General features: G+C 39.6%; 1 protein-coding gene across 1 annotated transcript in view; it reads right to left on the bottom strand.

Moving 5' to 3' along the window:
• LOC150060818 (tRNA (32-2'-O)-methyltransferase regulator THADA-like) overlaps positions 1 to 24,034 on the bottom strand; it is a 241,115-nt gene that overhangs the window by 52,872 nt on the left and 164,209 nt on the right. Inside the window, exon 11 of the mRNA XM_090337046.1 lies at positions 12,103 to 12,197. Within this exon, the coding sequence (XP_090193172.1) occupies positions 12,103 to 12,197 (95 nt within the window). The remainder of the gene's footprint in view (positions 1 to 12,102; positions 12,198 to 24,034) is intronic.

Genomic DNA, 24,034 nt, shown 5'->3' with positions numbered 1-24,034 from the left:
GGGACAGTGCCCAAGCTGTTCAAGTCCCAGTACTAGCACAAAAAAACTAACACAAACAACAAAAACAACAAAAGAAAAAAGATGCATGCTAATCTGAATAGCTTTAACAAGGGTGTTCTGAAAAAACACTGGATACATATAATTACCATAATAATTATATAGTACAGTTACTACATAAAAGCATTTAACTTAAGTGAATAGGGAGGCATTTAACTTAGGTGAATGGGGATGGCATTTCCATCTTTGAGCAATGTCCTAGAGGGTAATTTTATTGTTACCTCAGACCAACTGAGCTCACTTCCCCTAGATCACATTTCCCAATGAGTTCCCAGGTAACACTGCTGCTGCATGCTCCACCTCAGACCATCTGAGATCATCTTTGCTTCTTAGTATAAACACCTTGCTATGCTGAATGCAATTCTAGTGTCTAGTGGTGTTTGTTTTTGTCAACTGTGGCCTTTATAAGTCAAACACCTCATCTAGTACTCAACTACATATTTGTGTACAGAACTGTACACAATTCTTGATCTTGGTACCCGTTTCCCCCCCCCCCCCCACATCTGAGACTCTTCTCTCCAGTTAACTAGCAAAATGCTGAAACTGGATGTATGGCTCCAGTTGTAGAGCACCTAACTAAGACTTCATGGAAGAGCATGAGGCCCTGAGTTCAAGCCCTAGTACAAGCACACACACACACACACACACACACACACACACACACACACACACACACACACACACACACAAGGAAAGCTGGGTACCAGTGGCTCACACTGTAATCCTAGCTACTCAGAAGGCTGAGATCTGAGGATCACAGTTTAAAGTTAGCCCAGGCCTGAAAGTCCATGAGACTCTTATCTCCAGTTAACTACCCAAAACCCAGAAGTGTTCAAGGAGTAGAGTAATAGCCTTGAGTTAAAGAGCTCAGAGGCAGTGCACAGGCCTGGGGGAGGAAAAAAATACAGGCTGAATGGTAGTATTTATTTTTTGGTGGGTTATGGAGCCTGAACTCTGGGCCTGAGCCTGTGAGCTTTCCCTGAGCTCTTGAGCTCAAGGCTACTTCCCTACCCTGGAGCCACAGCTCCACTTCCCTTTTTTTGGTGATTAACTGGAGATAAGAGTCTCACAATCTTTAGTACCTGGGCTGGCTTTGAATCTCAATCCTCAGTTCTCAGCCTCCTGGGTAGCTAGGATTATAGTGTGAGCCATTGGTGCCTGGCTTTGCTTGTACTAGGGCTTGAAATCAGGGCCTCACGCACGCTCTTGTATGAAGCCTTGCACTCTGCTGTATGGTAGTATTTTTTTGGTCCCAACAGAGTTGGGTACAGGCATGATAGGAATCAAAGCAAATAACAGCAATTTGTATTCATGAAGGGGAAAGTATCCTCCTGGGAATGAAAAGGCCAACCACACACACATGGTTTTAATGCCATAAAGTAAGTCACTTATGTGAGTGATGTGCAAATGGCAGTGACATTAGATTGTGCCACTCTAGATGTCCATTTAATACTGATTCTCAGAAAATTCTTTATTCTGACTGGCCATGCACATGCTATGCCTTCTGCCTTATATGAATAAATGAATGAATTTGTCATTCATATTTTGTAAAAGCTTTGAATTCTCAGATGTCACTAGGTCAAAAAAAGTTTACATCATAATTGTTCTAGTTTCCTCTACTCTCCCTCTATCTCCTGGCACCTTTATTCCAAAGCAGATCTCCACTGTAATACATAGCAGGATGGCCTGCCTTTTCTATTTCAGACACCATAGGTTGGTCAAAAAAAAAATCTGCAATCAGGTCCAACAAAAGCTTTTATTGGAAATAGTTGATAAATTGATTCTAAAATAATCAGCTGATAATTTGCACTCTGTGAATGTTAATGTCTTGTTATGCAATTCCTCAATAAAAATAAATTATTTGTATATAACAGGAAACCATAGGAACTATAACAACAAAAATCAACTAATTTAATAAATCTTGGCTTCTCTTTATCAAAGGGAAATTGCACTGTGTGTGTGTGTGTGTGTGTGTATGAAAAAGAGAGAGAGAGAAAGAGAGAGAAAGAAAGAGAGAAGATTGAGAGAGAAAGAGAGTGTGTGTGATTGTTTTTTAAAATCCTCTGCCCTTCCCAGGAAACTGTAATTGTGACCCCAGAAGCCCTTCCAGTTATAAATGTATAGAAGCACCTGTGGAGGATTTGCAGACTATGTTTCCACTGAGCTAGGTCTACTTTTGTTTCTAGTTCTCTGAATCTTTCTGGCTGCATATACAGGTATATACAGGTATGGCTTCTACCACATGAACCTTTAAAAACATTCCCTCTTTCCCTGGCTGCCAGAATTTTCTCAGCGGTATGTACCTTCCAGCAGAAGATTCCTTATTTGTTGCACAGGCAGGAGAACATGCTTCTGAGAATATTATTTGAAGACTACGCTGCTGACCCATTAAAGAAGAGGTTGGCTATTCTGGCTTGAAAGATGAGGCACAAAAAGGACTTGGGTACACTAAAGTTGAACTTATCAGGCACTGGGGGGGACTAGCATTTTTCACAACTTGCTTCCACCTCCCAGCCCCATACTGGGGCTTTTGTCTAATACAGCATAGAAGTCAGGAAATATGTGGATAAACATGTAACAAACCAAACAAACATAAACATATGCTGCTTCTATCTGAACTGCTCTGAAGGGTAGGAATGGAAATCAGAAATTTCCCCACCTTGACAACTCTTTCTTTTACTTACAGAAGAAAGAGGATTTCTCTGATATCCTTAGGTAAGAGCTTCATTTAATTACCCCGCAAACCTCTGTTGCCTCACCCACATTAAATGTTCAGGATCATCCCTTTCAGTCTCTAGCCAATGTTACAACTCTCGGGTATGGGAACTGAGCCTGGGCTCCAGGATCTGCATCATTACTGCACCATACACAAACACTAGCAGGTGATGCTGTAAGTTTTAGGTTATAGATGGCAAAAATCCAACAGCATCTGGTTGGACTAGAGTCCAATCCCAATGTGGAGGGCAGAATTAAGTACATTGTGACAGGTGAGCAATGCAAATGACCCTAGGTGTTAAGTTTACACAGTGCTACGGTTTATATGTTCCCACCAAAACTTAAGATGAAATGTAATACAAATTGTAAGGTAATAAGAAGGGGGAAAGTAAGGTTAAATGGGGGTAGAAGAATGGAGACCTAGATGGGTGCTAGTGACTAGCTTGTAATTCTAGCTATTCAGAAAGATGAGACCTGAGGATTACAGTTCAAAACAAACAAACAAAAAGAGTGGGGTCCTAGTGCAATGGTGTGGTGGCTTTCTATGAAGTTAAGAAGCTGTCTTGACATGTAATGCCTGCCATGTAATGATATGATAGGAAGGCTCTTACTAGATCTCAGCAGATTCCTTTCCTACAGTGTCTGCTGTTCCCTCATTCTCTCCCAGTCCCTCCTTCTAGTCTCCACCCACACGGTGTATAGTTTACTTTTATCAGTGTCCAGTGAGCTGTAATGCTGTACATTTTCATCCTTTTTCCTTCAAGGCATGTGTCCCTCCACCCTCCCAAAGATATACATGTGAATACACTGTGTACAAGGTAAAGAAGACAGAACCATCAAAAACTAAAAACTGAAAAAAAAGTACTTTGTTTCCATATCTTAGAGTTTCAGTACATATATTACTGTATATAAATATGAAGAGGCACTTAGGAAGTGGGCCTTCGTAATTCTCTCCTAAGAGTATCTTCTCTTGCTTTTACTATATGTGAGTATCTAGAATCCTGTTTTATTTGTCATATCCCAGTGTATTTTAGATCTAACTCCCACATATCAGAGAGAATATGTACTATTTGTTTCTCTGAGCTTGGCTTACCTCACTTAATATGATTTGTTCTAGTTTTATTCATTTCCCTACAAATGACATTTTTTTCTTTCTAATATGTGCCTTGACTTTTGAAAGACAGTGAGGAGTCCTGTGCTTATTTTAGCACTTATCCTTCCCTGGGAAACATACTTTTGGCAAAAGCAATGGTTCAGGTGACAGAGAGTCCCAGTGTTTCAGAGAAAACCAGTTCACTGACAATCTTTCTATTCCTTCCTTCCTTCCTTCCTTCCTTCCTTCCTTCCTTCCTTCCTTCCTTCCTTCCTTCCTTCCTTCCTTCCTTCCCCTCCCTCCCTCCCTCCCTCCCTCCCTCCCTCCCTCCCTCCCTCCCTCCCTCCCTCCCTCTCTCTCTCTCTCTCTCTCTCTCTCTCTCTCTCTCTCTCTCTCTCTCTCTCTTTCTTTCTTTCTCTCTTTTTGCCAGTCCTGGTTTGAACTCAGGGCCTGAGTACTGTCCTTGGGCTTTCTCAAGGCTAGCACTCTGCCGTTTGAGCCACAGCACCATTTCTGGCTTTTTTTTATATGTGGTACTGAGGAATCAAACCCTGGTCTTGGTGCATGCTAGGCAAGCACTCTACCACTAGGCCAAACTCCGAGCCCCATTGACAATATTTCATCTCCTCCCATCCCCTGAAATTTTTTAGCTATAGGCCCAGGAATGACAGTCCCTAGAAGATATTTTTTTTTTTTGCCAGTTGTGGGGCTTGAACTTAGAACTTGACCCCTGTCCTTGGACTTTTCTCAAGGCTAGAGCTCTACCCTTGAGCCACAGCACCACTTCCAGCTTTTTTTTATTCTATGTTTGTGGTGCTGAGGAATCGAACCTGGGTCTTCGTGCATGTTAGGCAGGCAAGCACTGTATCACTAGGCCAAACGCCCGCCCCCCCCCACAGAAGATTTTAAAAATACATTCTCAATCCCACCTGGAACTGAGAGAATCACACCAACTGTGTCATATTAACCACATATGCATTCACCACAGATAAAAGTACATGATAAGAATTATTTTCTATTTGTTCAGATGGAATTGCTTAAATTTAACCCAATTAGACCAAAAATATCTAACTCAGGAGTTTTGTAAATTCCCAATGTTTCAGCTTTATCTCCTAAGGACTTAAGAAAAGGAAGTTAATATGTCATAACAATCAGTGACCTTATATACGTATATATATATAATACATATATTATTCATGTTCTAGGCAGTACAAATGGGGCACTGTTGGTTATTTCTCACAGATTTTACCACTTAACCATCATCAACATCTCAGCTGGCCTGAGGGAAGGTTTACATTATCTAACTTCCCTTATATAACACAAAAAGTAATAAAAAAAGACCTGCCTTCTGATCTTATATTGACCTATAAAGCCCATTGACTTGGTATTTATATATTTGGGGATTCTGACTTCATTTTCACAAAGCTGGTCACTTTTAAGGCATTTAGAAAAAAAAACAATAATAAAAGTAACATTCCAGTTGTTTATTGCACTTGGCAGAGTGATGAGATCTCAACTTATAAATGTTAACTAACAAAGAAACCACAAAACTCAGTCCCCAGCAGCCTAATATTGGGAAGTCTTTGGTGTAGTGGCAATAGATCCACTTTCCAAGGGAAAAGAGGGCAGGTGGGTGCTGGAGAGCATCAGGCTTACTCTTTCTAGTAACATATTTCATGTCTGGCTCTGTTTTTGGATTATTCCATACAACTTGGAGATGGGAACAGAAAACTCAGGCAGGAACTGTTGTCTGTGGCCTGAGGCTTTTGCAGTATGGGCTGAAGCCTGGAAATCTGGATCCATAAAGAGAGTTCTGGGGTTGCCCTCCCAAGAAAGTGACCAGTCTTTCCTGACGTGGCTATTGTGGCATTATGAGCACAGTGTGGGTGGCTAGAAACCTCAGGCTCTACCACCTTAGTACACATGTAACTTTGTGCAGTTTCTCTGCTTTAGTTTCTTCAACACTAGTACTAAGATAAAGTCAGATTGAACATTAAGTGCTTGGCACAGTGCTTGGAACAGTTAAGTGCTCAATGAATGTTGGCATTATTATTAACGCTTACCAAGAGTTAAAAACAATGTTTCCTAAAAAGGAGAGGCTAATAGACATCCTGTATATATCCCCAGGATAGAAAAATAGCCTCTGGATTATTTATACAAAATATGTGTGATAGACAAATCCTTTTCCAGCTAAAATGTTTTAACAAAATTATGATGTCATTTATTACTTTTAGATTATCAAATTTTCATCAGATTAATATTTTAAGATATATACATATACATAAGGATAAGAGAACTAGATTGTACAAAATTATTAAATTGGAGCACAGAAAAGAAAAAATTCACACATAAATCCATCAAGAAAGTTTTAAAATAAAAGTCAATGTATAAATTGGTACAATATTTTAAAAAATACTTAATGGAATAGTGTTTAATTTAAAATCCAGGAAAAATTAAATTTTAAGGTAGTAAGCATGGAGAGAAACAAGAAATCCCATCTCACAGTAAAAAGAGTAAATATTTAGTCAAGTCTTAGAGGTATTTTAGTCAATAGATATTTTAATGGAAAATTTCTAATCTGAGAACTATAAAAAACTTAAAAATAAGTTGAAAATAAGGATTAAAGCTCTCCATTTCAACATCTCTGCTCAGGCATAGAACAGAGTCCCTGAGACTTTTTCTTCTTTATTCCCCTAGCTATAACCAGAGATACAATTTTCCTTCCTACAGCAAACTGACAGATACTAATGATGACAACTGAGTTCAGATGAAGAAAAAGAATACCAGGCACAAAGAAGTTCTTGTGGGTTCAAATCAGTTTAAAACTCCAAACAAAACTCCCAGATTTGCACTTTTTAAAATCCAGTTAATGGCTGAGGAAACCTCAAATGATTGGGAAGTACTAAGATAAAAGTTTGATTGCACAAACACATCATTATTTTAAGCTTTCCTAATTACCTTCTTGCCTTTCTCCTTCACTGTTTTTTTTTTTCCTTTTTTATGCCCCCATCCCTCCAAAGGGGTTCTACAACATTTTAGAGGTAGCAACGGCCTTCCAAGGTCACTTATAAAATAGGGTCTCAGAGGAGACTCTACAGGCAGATCCTTCTTCATACCCTTTGTACCAAAAAGAAAAGAAAATTCTTGAAATTATTGCTTCATTTTCTTTTGGAGAAATTAGTCTCTTTTAAGATTTATACTTACATTCCATGTTTAAATGTATGCACTCATAAATGAAACAGAATCACCATAAAGGTAGTTAAATGGAAAATAACAGGTTTAAGTCCCCTATAGTCTCAGCACTTTGAACAACTGTTTTCAACACTGTGCTGCTGCCTTTCAAGCTTGTCTCTACCCCCACAGACCTCCAAAATGGGTTAACGCAAAAGCAAGAAAATCTCCCTGTTTAAACAGCCAATGGATTTTCAATTATATTCATTGTGGATGACAATAGTAACTTGGTTATTTAAGGGTCCTCAGAGTCCATGAGGATAAGGCAGAGAAAAAAACGCTATCTTGCCTCAAAAACCACATGATCCCACAGGGTTTTACATCCTTCAACAGTCTCCTTTGGCCTGTGGAGCACTCCACAATTGGATTTCTGCTTCACCATTCTCATCTTCCTAGCGTTGACTCTGTCCTAGTTCTCTAAGCCTGTGCCAATCTCTGCTTCAGTGGCTTTGCCCTTGCTCTCCTTTGCTTACTTACCTCCTGCTGGCCTATCTGGTGAAATTCCTTCTTACAATGAAAACCTCCTCAACTGAGCCCTTCCTATCTCCCTAAGTAGAAAGGTATTTTTCCTTTACCCGTATTGTACTTATAAGCCCAAGACATATTCATCTCTTGTTCCAGGTACAGTACTCAAGATATATCCAATGCTAGCATACTATAAGAATAAAAATGTAAGTAATTTTATTTAATCATTTTTATTATTTTATTTTATGTATTTATTATTATTATTTATTTACTATTTTTTTTTTTTGGCCTGTCCTGGCTAGAACTCAGGGCCTGAGCCTGGGTCTTTGTGCATGCTAGGCAAGCACTCTACCATTAGGGCAAACTCCCAGCCCCAATCATTTTTATTTTTGAGTAAGAAAGCATTTTTTCTATTCTTTTTTTTTTTTTTTTGGTACTAGTTCTGGGGCTGGAAATCAGTGCCTGGATACTGTCCTTGGGCTTTTGTAACTCAAGGGTACAGCTCCATTTCCGTCTTTTTGGTAGTTAATGGAGAATCTCACAGACACTCTTGCCTGGGCTGCCTTTGAATTATGAACTCAGCCTCCTGAGTAGCTAGGATTTCAGATGTGAGCCACCAACACTGGGCACTTTTTCTGGATCAGTCAACAGGCATGGTAACCCTAATCAAGTAGATTCCTGACAAACTATACCTGGTATAGAAGCATTTTTTTTTTTTTTGGGTGGGTCATGGGGTTTTTGAACTACAGGCCTGGGCCCTGTCCCTGAGCTCTTCAGCTAAAAATTACAGCCCTACCCCTGGAGCCACATCCTCACTTTCCATTTTCTAGTGATTAATTGGAGGTAAGAGTTTCAAGGACTTTAGTGCCCGGGCTGGCTTTGAACCTTGATCCTCAGGTCTCAGCCTCCTGAGTAGCTAGGATTGCAGGTGTGAGTCACTGTGCCCAGCTGATTTTTTTTTCTTTTTTTTAAGGTATTAAAAGTATGAGGAAACTTGTGAATATAAGCATGGACCATAATTCTGCCAGACTCTAGGGGGCTAAATTAGTTTCCTGCTAATGATAAGCATAATGAAGACGATGATAACAGGTAATATTGAACACTTACTGTCATGCAAAGCACATTCTTTTATAAAATTTCACATTGTAAGTTGACAACTCAAGATGAGGAAAAGTGACATAAAGAAGCTAAACACTTGCCTAAGATTATAAAATAACTGGCAGATCTGAGATTCAAACAGAGAACTGGCTTCAGATTCTATGTAGTATACTACTTACTCTTGAGTTATGTAGGATAATAATGGAGGTAGATATATACATATATACATGCATAATATAAATATCTCATTTGATTTCAGAAAGTAAAATTCATACCAGATTGATACACAAATTTAAACAAGATTTGTATCTTAATAACAACTGTACTATTCTACAGCTGAAGAATTCCGCATTTAATTCAATCTGCTAATAACAAACAACTAAGGTCTGTTATCTGCTTTTCTGAGTAATAAATAACCTAAGCCAATCTAAATTATAAATATATATTTAATCATATACATATATATGCAAACATGTTGACTAAAGGATGATATCTGATGAAGAATAATTTCTTTGAATAACTTGTAGTTTAACAAAAGGCCAGGATGCTGTCATTCCCCTGTTATAGGGGGAAAGGTGAGGTCAAGAGGAGGGAGGGGGGGCGGATGAATGGAAAGAAAGGGTAGGTAAATGTAGTGATAATATTCAGTGTAAATATATGAGTATGGTATTAGGTAATGAGGAGTTAGGTAGGACTGGTACAGTTGGGGGACAATGATAAAAAGGTAACACTGATCCAGATGCATTATACTCATAAATTGACATGTTGAATTGAAGCCCATTTGTACAAGTACTTAAGGATAATAAAAAATAAAGTCAGAAGTGGGGCTGTGGCTCAAGGGATAGGGCAGTAGCCTTGAGCTGAAGAGCTCAGGAACAGCGCCTGCCCAGGCCCAGAGTTCAAGCCCCATGACCTACCCCCCGCCCCCCAAAAAGCTATATATTATGGGGAAAGGAAATGCGGACAGAAACAGGAGATGGGGTATCAATGTGCGAGAAGTAATGCACCTACTATCTGGCAAATGTAACTGTAATTCCTTTATATATTACAATAAAAATGTTAAATAAATAAATAAAGTAGATAAATAAATAACCCAAGACATGGTCCACTGTCTTAAGGCACTTACAAGAAAAAACTATAAAATCATGACATCATTGAAATAAGTGACCACTTTATTTGGTGATATACTAGCACTTTTTTTTTTTTTTTTGCCGGTCCTTGGGCTTGAACACAGGACCTGGGCACTGTCCTTAGGCTTTCCTCAAGGTGCTCTACCACTTGAGCCAGAGTGTCACTTACAGCTTTTATTTTTTTCTATATGTGTAGTACCGAGGAACTGAACCTGGGTCTTCCTGCATGCTAGGCAAGCATTCTATCACTAGGTCAAACTCCTGGCTCCTATGTATATAATTTGAAATGCCCTACTAGTCACATTTGCCTCCTAGTAATGTTACTTTAATGCATCATCTGATTTCAGTGATAAATCATTAATATTTTTTTTTGTTTGGTCAGTCCTGGGGCTTGAATCAGGGCCTGCGTACTATTCTTGAGCATCCTCAAGGCTGGAACTCTCCCACCTGAGCCACAGCACCACTTCTGGCTTTTTCTGTGTATGTGGTACTGAACCCAGGTCTTCATGCATGCTCAGCAAGCATTTTACCACTAGGCCATGCTCCTGACCCTCAATACATTTTTACATCTTTCTATTTTGTTGTTGTTGTTCTTCCGAGTCCTGGGGCTTGAACTCAGGACTTGGGCACTGTCCCTGAAAATCATTTGCCCAAGGCTAGCCTTGGACCAGAGATAATAATACTAAATGAGCCAAGAAAAATACAATTCAAACAAACCCAAGATTACTGTCAGCCACAAAGCTCTGTCAGGGTCCTTATGTATCCTTTAGATACACACATAAGCAGTTAAGTACATGAAATACGGAAGTGATATACAGAGATAGTGGAAATCTAAAACAACTTAGAGGATAACATCTTATTTGTTATATCTGTAATTTTTGGACTTCAGTCAAGTATATATTAGGGTGGATAAAATACTGAGGTCTCTTATAGCTAAGGTGACCTGTAATTTATTATGTAAACATTAATCTAAAGAATAAAAGGAGGACACTATTCATAAGTACACTGAGGCAAGTAAGAAGTGTGAGACGCTGGCTTTGTAGTGTTACAATATGATCTTGTACAACTAAATGGACACAACAGCTGCCTCTATGCAAGGATGTGGAACAGAAGACAATGACTGTGTTCTGATTACCTCAGCATGGTCACAGAGGCTTTGTGGGCTAATATACATCAGTCCTGGAGAGGTGGCTTTGCACTCCTTGCCCTTGCCTCCTGCAAAGCATTTTAAATTGATTTCAATTTGGGAACAGGGTTCCATATGGACAGAACTGGACTCTGACAGCCTGAACAGATTTACCGAAGACAACAAATCATTGACAGACTAAATGCAACCAAGGAAAGTCCTGGCCTGCTTGTGCTCAAAATCTGACTTTGTAATCATAGCCCCCTTGGATGGCCCTAATCAATTAGAAGATTTTAACCAGTTGCAGTCTCATTACCCTGCACTCCAGTTTGTGTTGATGAAAATCAGTTTCAGTCTGTAGCTTGGAACTCATTTACAGTACTTTCTGCGGCCTCTCATATAAACACATAAAAATTTTATTTGGGCTGTCCTTCTCCCTTAAAAAAACCCAAACACTATTTGAAATAGGAAAGGGAAGGGGGAAAAACAAGATGATTGGGAGGGGGTGGGGGGAAGAAAATGGGGACAAAAACATGAGAAAGGGGTATCAATGTATGAGAAGTAATGAACCTACTATCTGGTGAATGTAACTGTAACCCCTCTATACATTACCCCAACAATAAAAAATAAAAAACTTGAAATGGTTATACCTTAAAGAAAAAACCCCAAACACACATTTTGTGAATCATTACTAAAATAGAACAATTATACGTGCATCTGTGACAGATACCTAGAAACATACATGACCTAAAGACATGCATGAAGTCAGAGCCTGACACAGCAACTCCTACATGTTCTAGTACATGGGTAGATTTGATGACTGGGGCTAAATGTTGCAGCTTCAGTACAAATAAGACAGCTTGGTTATTCTAAGTTGGAAAAGAGTGACCAATAGTAAAGATACAAAATGAAGATGCAAACCAACAGGAAGAAGCCAAGGTTTCTAAAAGATATCTGAGTATAGAGTTCACACTTAAAATATTGACAATATTTAACAACAAATGTCTAAACAAACAAGGACAAGTTTACTGGAGAAGCTTCGAGGAGGGAGCTATAAGACATGGTTGAATTCTAACATGTCTTAGAAAAGCAGAATATAGAAGTGTGTGGTAAAGTGGCTCAAAAACCCACCCACAAATTCAATGGTCTGTAACTATTCCAAAATAGGATATAACTAGGACTCATACCTGGATGATTGACCTTTGTTGGTTTGTCAAGGCAGTAAGTCAACAAGAAGAGAATATCAATATATACAGCTCTGGTCACCAAACATGGATTCTGCCTAGAAAGGTAAAGAACAGACAATAAATTACGTTCTCTCCTTTAGGCCTGAGCCACAGGGAGGAGAAAATGGTAACTTTCTACTAAGCTTAGACAATTTTGACAATGGTTGAAACAAGGTAGATACAACAATCATGAGTGGTAAAGAAAATCAGCAACTCAAGTGAGAAACTAAGTCTGAGTGCATATGGTAGAGGCTATGTGGAACCAAACAGCTAATACTCTATGCTCTGGATTTAAATAAAACAAGTGGAAAGCCAGAAAAATGTATTTTAGTTAGTTGAAAATGAGGTGGAAGTAGAAATAATAATACTTCCCTCTTAAATGGAGAAATTCTAGGGAAAATTATTGGTCATAAGAATCACACATCCAGGGTTGGGAGTTTGGCCTAGTGGTAGAATGTTTGCCTACCATGCATGAAGACCTGGATTTGATTCCTCGGTATTACATACATAGAAAGAAGCCGGAAGTGGAGCTGAGGCCCAAGTGGTAGAGTGCTAGCCTTGAGAAAAGTCCAAGGACAGTGCTCAGGCCCTGAGCTCAAGCCCAGGACTGGCAAACAAACAAACAAACAAATAAACAAATAAATTAATTTAAAAAAATCACGCATCTAGGGCTGGGAATGTGGCTTAGTGGTAAAGTGCTGCTTAGAATGCATGAAACCCTTGGTTTGATTCCTCAGTACCACACAAACAGAAAAGGCCAATAGTGATGCTGTGGCTCAAGTGGTAGAGCACTAGCCTTGAGCAAAAGAAGCTCAGGGACAGTGTCCAGGCCCTGAGTTCAAGCCCAAGGACTGGCAAAAAAAAAAAATCTAATATTTTGGAGAAGAAGAATCTGTAGATTCAAAACAACCATTTGAGTAATGAGCATGCAAGATTAACAATCACTGGTGCTGTTATCTCTTGTCCAATAAATGGAATTTTTTCTTTCTTGCAACAGTGGCTGGTTTTACTCTCTGAATCATTGATTGAAACAATAAGTGGCTGAGGGGATTTTCTTTTGAGTGCTTGAAGTGCCCTGGCTCTGGTTCCTATTGACCATAGATGAGGCTAGGCTCTCTTTGATGTGCTAATAAACTGGCATAAGTGGTAAAATCAATAGGACACAACTGGATCCGAGTCTTGATGCCACCTGATACCATTGTGACCGGAACAGACTTCTTACCTGTACCATGGGAACGACATTACTGTCTTGCTGTGAGTCGCAGCAGTGACTGTCAAGGTGGTGCAGTGAACTGTAAATGTCCACCATGAGGCCTGGCTTGGGGTACCGGCTCAAGGAGGGCTCATCCTCAGCTATTCTCTATTTCCAATGCCACATTAGAGACGGCACAGATATGGAGAAGGATTTTTGGCTGCTAGATGTCCTAAGCCAATCTTCTTATTCACTGTTAACACTTTTTACCATTTCCCTAAAGCTTACTATCATGTCCATCCTAAACTGTCCACACAACTGACATATATAAGCTAGTATTTACTCAAACCTGAAAAATATATCATTGTTGAGCCTGATAATGGTAGAATTCCAGCTTATAGTAAGCTGAGACAAGTGGATCTCAAGCCTGAGTTACATTGTCAGACTTTTTCTCAAAAAAAAAATTCATATATTAGACACTTCTAACTTGAAACAGAACTGTGTTGTATCTCAGTGTCTGTGCTGTTGATGGATTCCTTCCTCAGTCTCATAGACTAGCTTCCCTTACAGTCAGTACCTGCTTATTCTCGGACTTTTACCTACTGAAACCTACAGTTTATAGTCCTTGTTTCTGGCCTAAGAGCATACCTATGCAGAGTTATTTTTAAAACTTAAAAATTAGGTTTTCAAAACTTAGTTAAAAAATAGGCAATTTGGGGCCGGGAGTTTGGCCTAGTGGTAGAGTGCTTGCCTAGCATACACGAAGACCTGGGTTTGATTCCTTGGTACCACATATATAGCAAAAAGCCAGAAGTGGTGCTGTGGCTCAAGTGGTAGAGCCTTAGCCTTGAGAAAATCCAGGGACAGTGATCAGGCCCTGAGCCCAAGGCCAGGACTGGCAAAAAAAAAAAATAGGCAATTTATGTGTATGGTTTACAAAATGGGATTTATGCTGTCCCTTTTTCATGATCCCATCTTCTGTCCACAGTCTGTGAAACCACTATCAGTACTTACTGACCTTTCCAGGCTCCTTGCATTCATATTCCAAGTTCAAGGGTTTACTATTTTCCACTAATATGTTTTAGATACTGGTCTATCAGGCACAGAGATTTCCTCTTTTCTTTTTCTTTTGAGGTAAACTGCTCCAATTCATGGATCTATCTGTTGCTCAATGACATAACTGAGATCAAGATTTTTTTTTTTAAGGTCTAAGACTGAGATTTGAATTGGATACCTGATGATTTTGCTTACTGGCTGGCGTTTACCAATAAGCCATGTCTCCAAACTTGAGATCAAGCTATTTTGCTACTAAAATACAACACTATGTCAAATGTGGTAACACTTGTAATCCCAGTATCTGGAAAGTTGAGGCAGGAGGAGTCTGAGCTCTAAAGTTGTAAAGCTGAGCCTGGCTATCCAGCTAACCATACTTTTGTTGTTGTTGTTTTGTTTTTGTTGGTTTGTTTGTTTTTCAGTCCTGGGGCTTGAATTTAGTGCCTTGGTACTGTCATTGGACATCTGTTGCTCAAGGCTAGCACTCTGCCACTTGAGCCAGTGTCACTTCTGGTTTCTTTGAGTATGTGGTACTGAGGGATCAAACCCAGGGCTTCATGCATGCTAGCTAGCAAGCACTCTATCCCTAGGCCAAACTTCGGCCCCAACCATGTTTTAATAAGTAAAACAAGCAGTTCTATCAAAACTAGTTAACAGTTTAGTGCATACGGATGCTTGCTTAGGGGCAAAGTTCTCAGATGTCAAACTGCTAGACCAAGGTATCTAAACATTTAAAGTTTCATTGATTTGACAAGATGTTCACCAATAAAGCTTTGTCATAATCATAACCTATGTGTAGGAGTGCCAGTTTCCCCACAATCTGAACACCATAGTTCAGTTAAACCTTCTGAACTATGCCAACATGATAAATAAAAAATAATATCTGCTTTTTTTGTTGGTTGTGGGTCTAGTTCTCTGGGCCTGGGTTTTGTTCCTGAGCTCTTTTGTTCAAGGCTAGTGTTCTACTATTTTGTGCCACAGTACTACTTCCAGTTTTCTGGTGATTAACTGGAGATAAGAATCTCATGGATTTTCCTGACTGGGCTGGCTTTGAACTGCAATCCTCAGATCTTAATTCTCAGATCTCCTGAGAAGCTAGATTACAGGCATCAGCCACCAGTGCTCAGCTATCTGATTAGACAGCACTTATATTAAGGGTAAGGTTGACCACTCTTTCATATGCTTTTTCAAGATATTTCAATTCTTTATCTTTGACCTATGTTTAAAGATTTGTAGGAGCTCTTTGTATATGAAGGAAATCTGCCTTTGTCATATTTGTTACAAATACTTCCTCAGTTTGTCTTTTTTAACTTTATAATTCTTTTGCAATACAGAAATGTTTATTCTTATGTACAGTCAGGCCCATTGATTTTTTATTTTTAATTTTTTTTTTGCCAGTCCTGGGCTTGGGCTCAGGGCTTGAGCACTGTCCTTGGACTTTCTCAAGGCTTAGCACTCTACCACTTGAGCCTCAGCACCACTTCCAGCTGTTTTTCTATGTATGTGGTACCGAGGAATCGAACCAGGGTCTTCGTGCATGCTAGGCAAGCACTCTACCACTAGGCCAAACTCCCGGCCACCATTGATTTTTTAAAAAAATCTCTGGGGTTTATATTAGCTTATAAAGTCTTACACTTCTCTAGATATTATACATACATATGTTATATTTCCCATATTTTCTCCTAGCATTTTACAGCTCATTAAAAAATACAATGCCTTGAAATTTGCTTGATATTTGCATAAATTTCTATCCCTACTCTTCCTTTTACCTCCATTTATTTTCCCAGGTTTTCACTCTTCAATTTATCATAATAGAGTCCATAATAGAAAGCCCACAATCTGAAAACTTCTCTTGAGATTAGTATTCTCACTTCTGGGATTTTCACTGCTGAACAGCTGGGGCTACTTGGGAAAGAAAACTAGAACTAGAAAATCCAACATGAGGCTGATCCTGAGGTAGAGAATTCAATAAACTACCAGATATCTAGCACAGGGCTGAACAAATGGTCCCTGACAGCAGGTAGAAGAATGTCTCCAGTGCATCTCACTTCCGGCTACTATAGGAAGAAGATGCATATTGGATGGGTTTCTGGCCTCTGAAAATTTTGCCTACTTTTGCAAAGAAGGATAAACTCTGGGGTAAGATAAAAAGTGTTATGGGAAAATACACAGTAGAATGAACTAGAGAAGTGGTAAGATGTATTATAAAGATATATTTCCAAAAAAAATTAGTATAAGATGGGAAAAACTTAGACTGACAATGTTGTCAAAGAAAGGTATTTAAGGGAGAAAAGAGCCAGATACTGGTGGCTCATGCCTGTAATCCTAGCTACTTTAGAGGCTGCTAGTTATATGAAGATTGCCGTTTGAAGCCAGCTTGGAAAGTAAAGTCCACAAGACTCTTATCTCAAATTAGACACCCAGAAAATAACCTAAAGTGGAGCTTTGACTCAAGTGGTAAAGCATTTTTCTTGAGCAAAAGAATCTTTGAGATAGCACCCAGGGCTTGAGTTCAGGCCCCAAGATTGGCATGTGTGCAACACACACAGAAAAAAGGAGAAAACAAATGTGGAAGGGAGTTGTCAGCTTGTTCAGAGATATGTAGATATGTTGAGAAAACAGAAACATGAGCAAGGCAACTAAACTTTCAAGAGCTGGGCTACATTGATTGGTTATTCCCTAGTGCCATAATTTACTGCCTGATGTCATGTGATCTCCCACAGTCAACGCCACTTGCCTTGGATGTCTTCCCATGAAACCATATAGAACTATAAAGGAAGTGGTTTTTTTTCTTGGAAAATTGGTTTGTTTTCCAAGAGGAAAAGCTGGTTTAGGACTGTTGTGAAGCTACATTGTACTATATTTCCCCTAGGGCCCTGCACAAGCTTGCTGGCCTCCTGGGACATGTCTGGGACTGCTCTGGCTGTTCCATGTCTGTGAAGCAATCAACCAAGTTGTTATAATCAACGAAACCATGGAGGCTCCCTCAAATGCTACCACTTTAAATTCTAGGAACAGAGGATCTGGACCATAATGTAGTCCATCCCTGGTTTTGAGGTAGCTCAGCAGTGTTCCTGGCTCCATCCTCCAGGACAACCACATAACAGCCCTGTCTGGAGTCACAGAGTTGGGCTTTCTCTGAACTGGCTTCTAAGTCAGGAAAATATCTTTTTTTCCTTTCTTTTCCTTTTCTCTTGCTATTATTACTTGGTGTTTGTTCTAACTCGGAATCGGCACACTATGAGTTCAGGGTGAGCCAGAGGTTTGTTCCTGGCCTGTCAAACTACTTTGATGATGGGAATAAAATCCCAAGGAACAGCAAGCCAGCTGGACAGGAAACCAAGCTACAGGGTTTTGGTGGGCTTGGAGATTTCTTTTTCTACCCCCAAATGGAAAAATCCTGGCATGGGGCACAGTCTAATGAAGATTTATAGTGCTTGAAAAAAAAAACCCAGAAGTGGTCAGGGTCTAACAGATGGGCTGAAAAACAGCATAATAGTGGCTTTAGAAGAGGTAGAAGGAATCAGGTATGAAGAATAAGTTTATATATATTAAATGAAATAAAGATATTTTTAAGAACCCTGAGTTCTTTCACTGTGTTTATAAAAATCATTTGCCCCTTGACAAATAGCCACCCGAGAACCTGATTAATATATTTTTGCTTTGGGAAAGCTCTGAACTTCATTAAACCTCCTGCCCTCTCTCCTGGAAGCTGAGGAGAAGCAGAAGGTAGGGCAGAAAGAGTTGGCCTTCCGAGACACGTCCACAATGGCCCTAGTGTCTAGAAGACAGCAGGAGCTCTTGGGAAGTCTGCGATAAATTATTCAATTCTCCTGGCTCTTCCGGAATCCCAGTGCCTGCAGATCTTTTTAACTGAGGCCTATTCATTCAGAAAACATTTATTCAGAGGCAACTGAGAGCCAGAAATAGTGTTAGGGTTTGGAAACATGAAGATGAAATAATTCAGTGACACAGTCACTGCCCTCAAGGAACTTAAGAGTCCTGAATGGTGTTTTTCAAACTGCAAGTTATGGCCCATTTGAGTGGTTATGAAATCAACTAGTGGGTGGTGACCAGCATCAGAGAAAGGAAAGGAGGGAAGGAGGCAGGGGGAAAAAGAGTAAGCGAGGTAGGAGGAAAATAAATCAGTGGGTCAAAGTAGTAAGAGTAATAAGCATTGGTTCATTAACTCATTTGTTATATATTAGGGCTTCTATAAAGTCTTTGCCAGAGTACATTTTTACTGAGTTATGTGTACGTCTTCATATAAATCTATATTTTTAAAAGAAAGGTAAACAATTAATGAAATGAAACTATTAGTATAGTAATTATTAATTTGCTTTAGTGAGTCACTTTTACTTTTTCTTTCCTATATTACAGACACAGTATAAGCCAGGTACCAGAGGCTCATGCCTGTAATCCTAGCTACTCATGAGCCTGAGATTTGAGATTCATGGTTTAAAGCCAGTTGAGGCGGAAAAAATCTATGGGACTCTTATCTTCAATTAACCACAAAAAAGTCAGAAGTAGTACTATGGCTCAGTGGAAGAGCGTTAGCCTTGAGTAATCTCAGGAACAGCTCCCAGGCTGAGTTCAAGTCATAGGACCAGTCAAAAAAAAAAAAAAAAACCAAAAAGAAAAAAAAAAACATATATCACATTACACTGCACTGACTGGTAGCAATTGGAGTATGCTTAATATCCAAAATAGTGGTAGATACGTTTAAATCAAACACACTATTCCTGAAATTAAATATGCTAAATCTTCAGTAATTTTCCTGTTGTTGTCCTTTTTCCTTCAGATAGTTCATATATTACATAGCTATTATTAAAAGTTAAACCATGAAAGAGTTCATGGGTCAGTGAGTATCTAGTGTGTCCATGTGTATGCATGTACACGTCCATCATGAACACACACCGTATGTATAAAAGGTATTTCATGTTGTGGGTGTCTTAAAAATTTTAAAGCTACAGCCAATAATATTAGAGTATGTAAGATCAACAAACTAAAAATCAAGGATAGTTGGTAAGGTGAGCACCCTGTCTTCCCAGTGAGTCAAGAGGGGTTTTGTGCTCAGAACACAGATCATAGGGAGTACACCAAAAGAGGAAGCAGTAGGTTCAAAAACCTGGATACATGACAGGTTGAGAGGATAACAAAAAGTGCTATAGGGATTTGGAAGAGGGAGCGACCAAAGGAAATGATACAAGGATGGGAAAATTCTGTGAAGGTAGGTGTACTCCCTGTATAATGCACTAGTAACTTACAAGTACTCATTTTAAAATTTTTATTGCAAAAGTGATGTACAGAGAAGTTACAGTTACATGATTCTGGTAATGAGTATATTTACTTTTGAACAGTGTCACCCCCTTCCTCATTTTCTAGTTTTTCTCCTCCTAACTTCCTTCCCTGCAAAATTGTATAGTTCATATCCAACATAGTGTCTAAGGGTTTCACTGCTGCATTGAGAGGGCTACAAACAGTCGCTTTGACCTTAGCAGCTGGTGTCTGTCAATCTTTTAGGAACTTGATCTGGACTTCAACAGTGTCAGCTCTGAGTCTCCCTAATACTCAGCACTACTTCCTCAGAACCCTGACTGGACTGACAGGAAAACTTTCTGAGTTATCTTTCAAGAAAAGGACAATTTTCAGGCCTAGTTTTGGAGGATGGAGACAAACAAAGTATTCATAAAACAATCAGTGGGAATATCATGGAGGAGGGGCCTGTACACATGGAAGGATATGGGCTGAGGAAGTCAAGAAATGGAATTCCAGACACCAAATAGGTGCGTCTGACAGACTGACAGCTAGGAATGACTCTGGGTCTTGAGTCCCAGCAGGAACTTGTCACAGTGTCAGGTTTTTCTAATCATGTCTCCTTTGCAGGCCACAAGGAAGAGAAACAGAGTGGCTTATGGCCTACAGCCAGCAGGGAGCCTGGCTACAGCACCCTGGACTATCAGCTGTGATACCCTATGCTGCCAGCAGCAAGACTGGCTATGGTACCCTGTACTGACAGCTGGCCCCTGGGACTGGGGGTGTACGGGATAGGGGAAGGAATGTAGGGATAGGGTAAAAGGCAGGAGAGGCAGGATGAGTAGAGAAGAAATGAAGAAAGTCTAGAGAATGGGAGAGTATAACATATTCCCACATTCTTTATGAATCCTATTTAACACCATACCCTTTATTTAAAATGTTCCTCAAAGCCTGTCCTCTAGGATGCCTTAATTGACTAAACAGCCTCCCAGGAAAATTTGAATGTTTCGTTTCATCCAAGATATTTTGTTGACTTTCCTTTGGTCACTCAGAGGAGGTCCCTCTGACCACCCTTATAATACAGATAAGTTTTTTTTTTTTGGTCGGTCATGGGACTTGAACTCTGGGCCTGGACATTGTCCTTGAGCTCTTCAGCTCAAGGCTTTGAACCACAATGCTATAGGTAGTTCTATTGCTACAGTGGGGATGCATACAAAGCAAACACTACCTCTTCTGTTTGGTTATAAAAGGAAGAACTGCTGTGGTCAGGAGGTAGGAGGCCCTTCTTTGATACAGGTAGGCCATGCAAATGTAGAATTCTAAATGAAACAGAAAGAAGTCCCTCTCTTGTCTCGATTTCTTTTTTTACTCCAGACCCCAGCCAAGAAACCATAATATGGCATTCTTTGAGAAACAACTGGGTATTTGTGTAAACTAAAATGATCATGATATAAAGAATATATATATATATATAGATTTATATACATATTTATATTTAAACAGTTATCTTCATTCCCACTGTAAACAGGATTTAAATCTGCAGTCAGGCCAGTTAGTAGCAGCATACAGGGCCCGGTGGGCTCCTTTGCTAGGGAAAGTGTAATTTCAGAGATGCATTTTTACTGTGTGCTCCAACATCCATCCAGCCTTCTCTGGTCTGGAGCTTTACAAGCATTAATACTCATGACCCATGTATAAGTTGTTCTGCTCCCTCTAAGTTGGACTGTGCTATAGTACAAATCAGCATCTAGGGAATTCTCATGGAGTCACCACACACTAAGAGCTGTGAGTATCTCCAAAGGCACTGACTACCATGCACCACATTTGCCCTTGGAGAAGCAGCAGATGATCTTCATCCCTTTATTCAGATCCTAGAGAGGGATCTACATGACCTTCAGCATGCAGAAAGCAGTAGGGTCTTCTCACAGCAAGGCCAAGGTCCCCACTCCCTCTATTTCCCCTAGGAATGGCACTGCTCAGGAGGAAAGCCATAACCTCAAGCCATGACTTTGCCTTTTTCCTCTATGAATGCTCACCTGCCTTCTCACTGAACTCCCCAGAGGCCCTCATATTTTTCCATCTTTCTGTTAGGCATCTTTTTCTCATTAATGCACTAAGACTCAAGCTATGTGCAAAGAATGATGAAAAAGCCCTTGTGTAGTGTTGGGATTTGTTCAAAGCCTGAGGAAACTGTTTTAGAGAATGTATGTTTTTTATTCCTTTTATGAGAGATGCATGTTTTCCTCCCTCTGTGACTTGTTTAAAAGTAAAGTTTAATATGCTGCCAGAGAAATTGCTGGTTAATAACTTAATAAGCTATGTACTAGGGATTATGGGAGAAAAGTAGTATCCAAGAAAACTTTTATTGTATAGCTTAGGGCTCAAAGCATATGTAGTGTCAATTATTATATAGAATGCAACAGAAGTCCCTTTGCTTTTCATTTACTTTTTCTCTAGAAGTATACAAAGAATAATTAAGCGAGGAGAATGGGAACTTTGGGATGTTGCACAAGACGTCTGGACACATCAAAACTGAGAATTTCTTACTGCATGCTTGACAAAATGTGGTTAAGGTTAACTTGGCAAAGCACACACTTGGACCTCTGCTCCAGAGATAATAATTATAATAATAATAAATTTAGTTGTACTAAAGTTTTGTCTTCAGAAAGTATTCCTATTTTATTTTATCTTTAAACAGTTTTTAAGAGGGAAGAAAAACAGGTATTACAATTCCTTTTTTCCCCAAATCAACAAAGTTTTTTATTTAGCTCAAGTGACCTACTCAAGATCAGAGCAAAAGCCAAGAATAGAATCAAGGTTTTCTAGACAAACAAATTGTATCTATGTGTCCATACAAAACCAGATGAAAAGTGGAACACTGTGCCAAGCAATTAGAACATGTTGGTGTACACCCACATATCCTGGTATTGGGCCTGGTAGCTAGTAAGGGAAAAGCAAGGCTCTAAACACCAACTTCTCCCATGAGGAACTGTAAGGTGAATTTCCAACAGGGCTGATCATATTCAAGATCTGTTCCATATCTGATTCACCGTTTTGTACACTCATAGTCATTATTCATCACATACTCGCCTCCACCCCCGTCTATTTTATACCTTCATTTGAGAGCTTTCCACTATGTGGATAAAAACAGAAACCTAGGGCTGGGTGTGTGGCTTAGTGGTAGAGTGCTTGCCCAGCACACACAAAGCCCTGGGTTTGATTTCTCAGTGACACATACACAGAGAAAGGCAAAAGTGGTGGTGTGGCTCAAGTGGCAGAGCACTAGTCTTGAGCAAAAAGTATCCAAGGACAGTGCCAAGGCCCTGAGTTCAAGCCCCAGGACTGGAAAGAAGCAGAAGCAGAAGAGGAAGAGGAAGAAGAAAAGGAAGAGGAGGAGGAGGAGAAGAACAACAACAACAGGAGGAGGAAGAGGAGGAGGAGGCAGAGGAGGATGAGGAGGTGGCGGCGTTGGCAAGAAAGAAACATGGTATTTACATAACTAACTGGATTGAGCTCTGGGGCAGCCACATCTGTGGATTAGGAAGATGCCTTTCCCTTTTATCTGTTACCTCTTCTGCAAATACTGGTCTAAATTAGATGGTTAATTTCAAATGGGGAACCAAGGTGCTTCTCTTATCTCCTTTTGGGACTTCTTATGGGAGGGAAGCCATGTGGACAGGGCTCCAGGCCCATACACCCCAGACTGAACCATCTTCACCATCTCTATCATATTAGCATCAATACCTTGAATTCCACATAAGCTTCTGTTTGAAGAATTCCACTGGATTAGACAATCTCTCAACTCCCCCTCTTTTTTTTTTTTTTAAGAAACTATAAATTCTGTGGTTCTATGGTCCTCTTCATAATACTGGAAAGATAAAAGCCATGTGACCTCAAGTACACACATGTATCACTACTCCTATTAGTAGAAAGATAGAAAAGCAATAGGATATTGCGTTGAATTTGTAGATAGCCCTTGGCAAGATTGTCATTTTCACGATGTTGATTCTTCCAATCCAGGAGCATGGGAGGTTTTTCCATTTCCTCAGTTCTGCTTTAATTTCCTTTATCAGGGTTTTAAAGTTTTCATCAAAACGGTCCTTTACATTCTTAGTTAAGATAATTCCTAGGTACTTTATTTTCTTTGAGGCTATTGCAAAAGGAGTTACTTTCCTGATTGTTGCCTCGTTCCTCTCACTGTTGGCATAGAGGAAGGCAGTTGATTTCTGAGGGTTAATTTTATACCCTGCTACCTTTCCAAAGTTTTGAATCAGCTCAAGAAGCTTGGGAGTGGAGTCTATAGGATTCATCAATATCCCAATGCCATTCTTTAGAGAAATAGAAGAGGCAATCCAAAATTTCATATGGAATAATAAAAGACCCTGTATAGCA

The sequence above is a fragment of the Megascapheus bottae genome, chromosome 7 (assembly GCF_031878675.1).
Source record: "Megascapheus bottae isolate mThoBot1 chromosome 7, mThoBot2.hap1, whole genome shotgun sequence".
In the NCBI taxonomy this organism is placed as follows: domain Eukaryota; kingdom Metazoa; phylum Chordata; class Mammalia; order Rodentia; family Geomyidae; genus Megascapheus; species Megascapheus bottae.
This window is presented reverse-complemented; position numbering and strand designations above follow the sequence as displayed.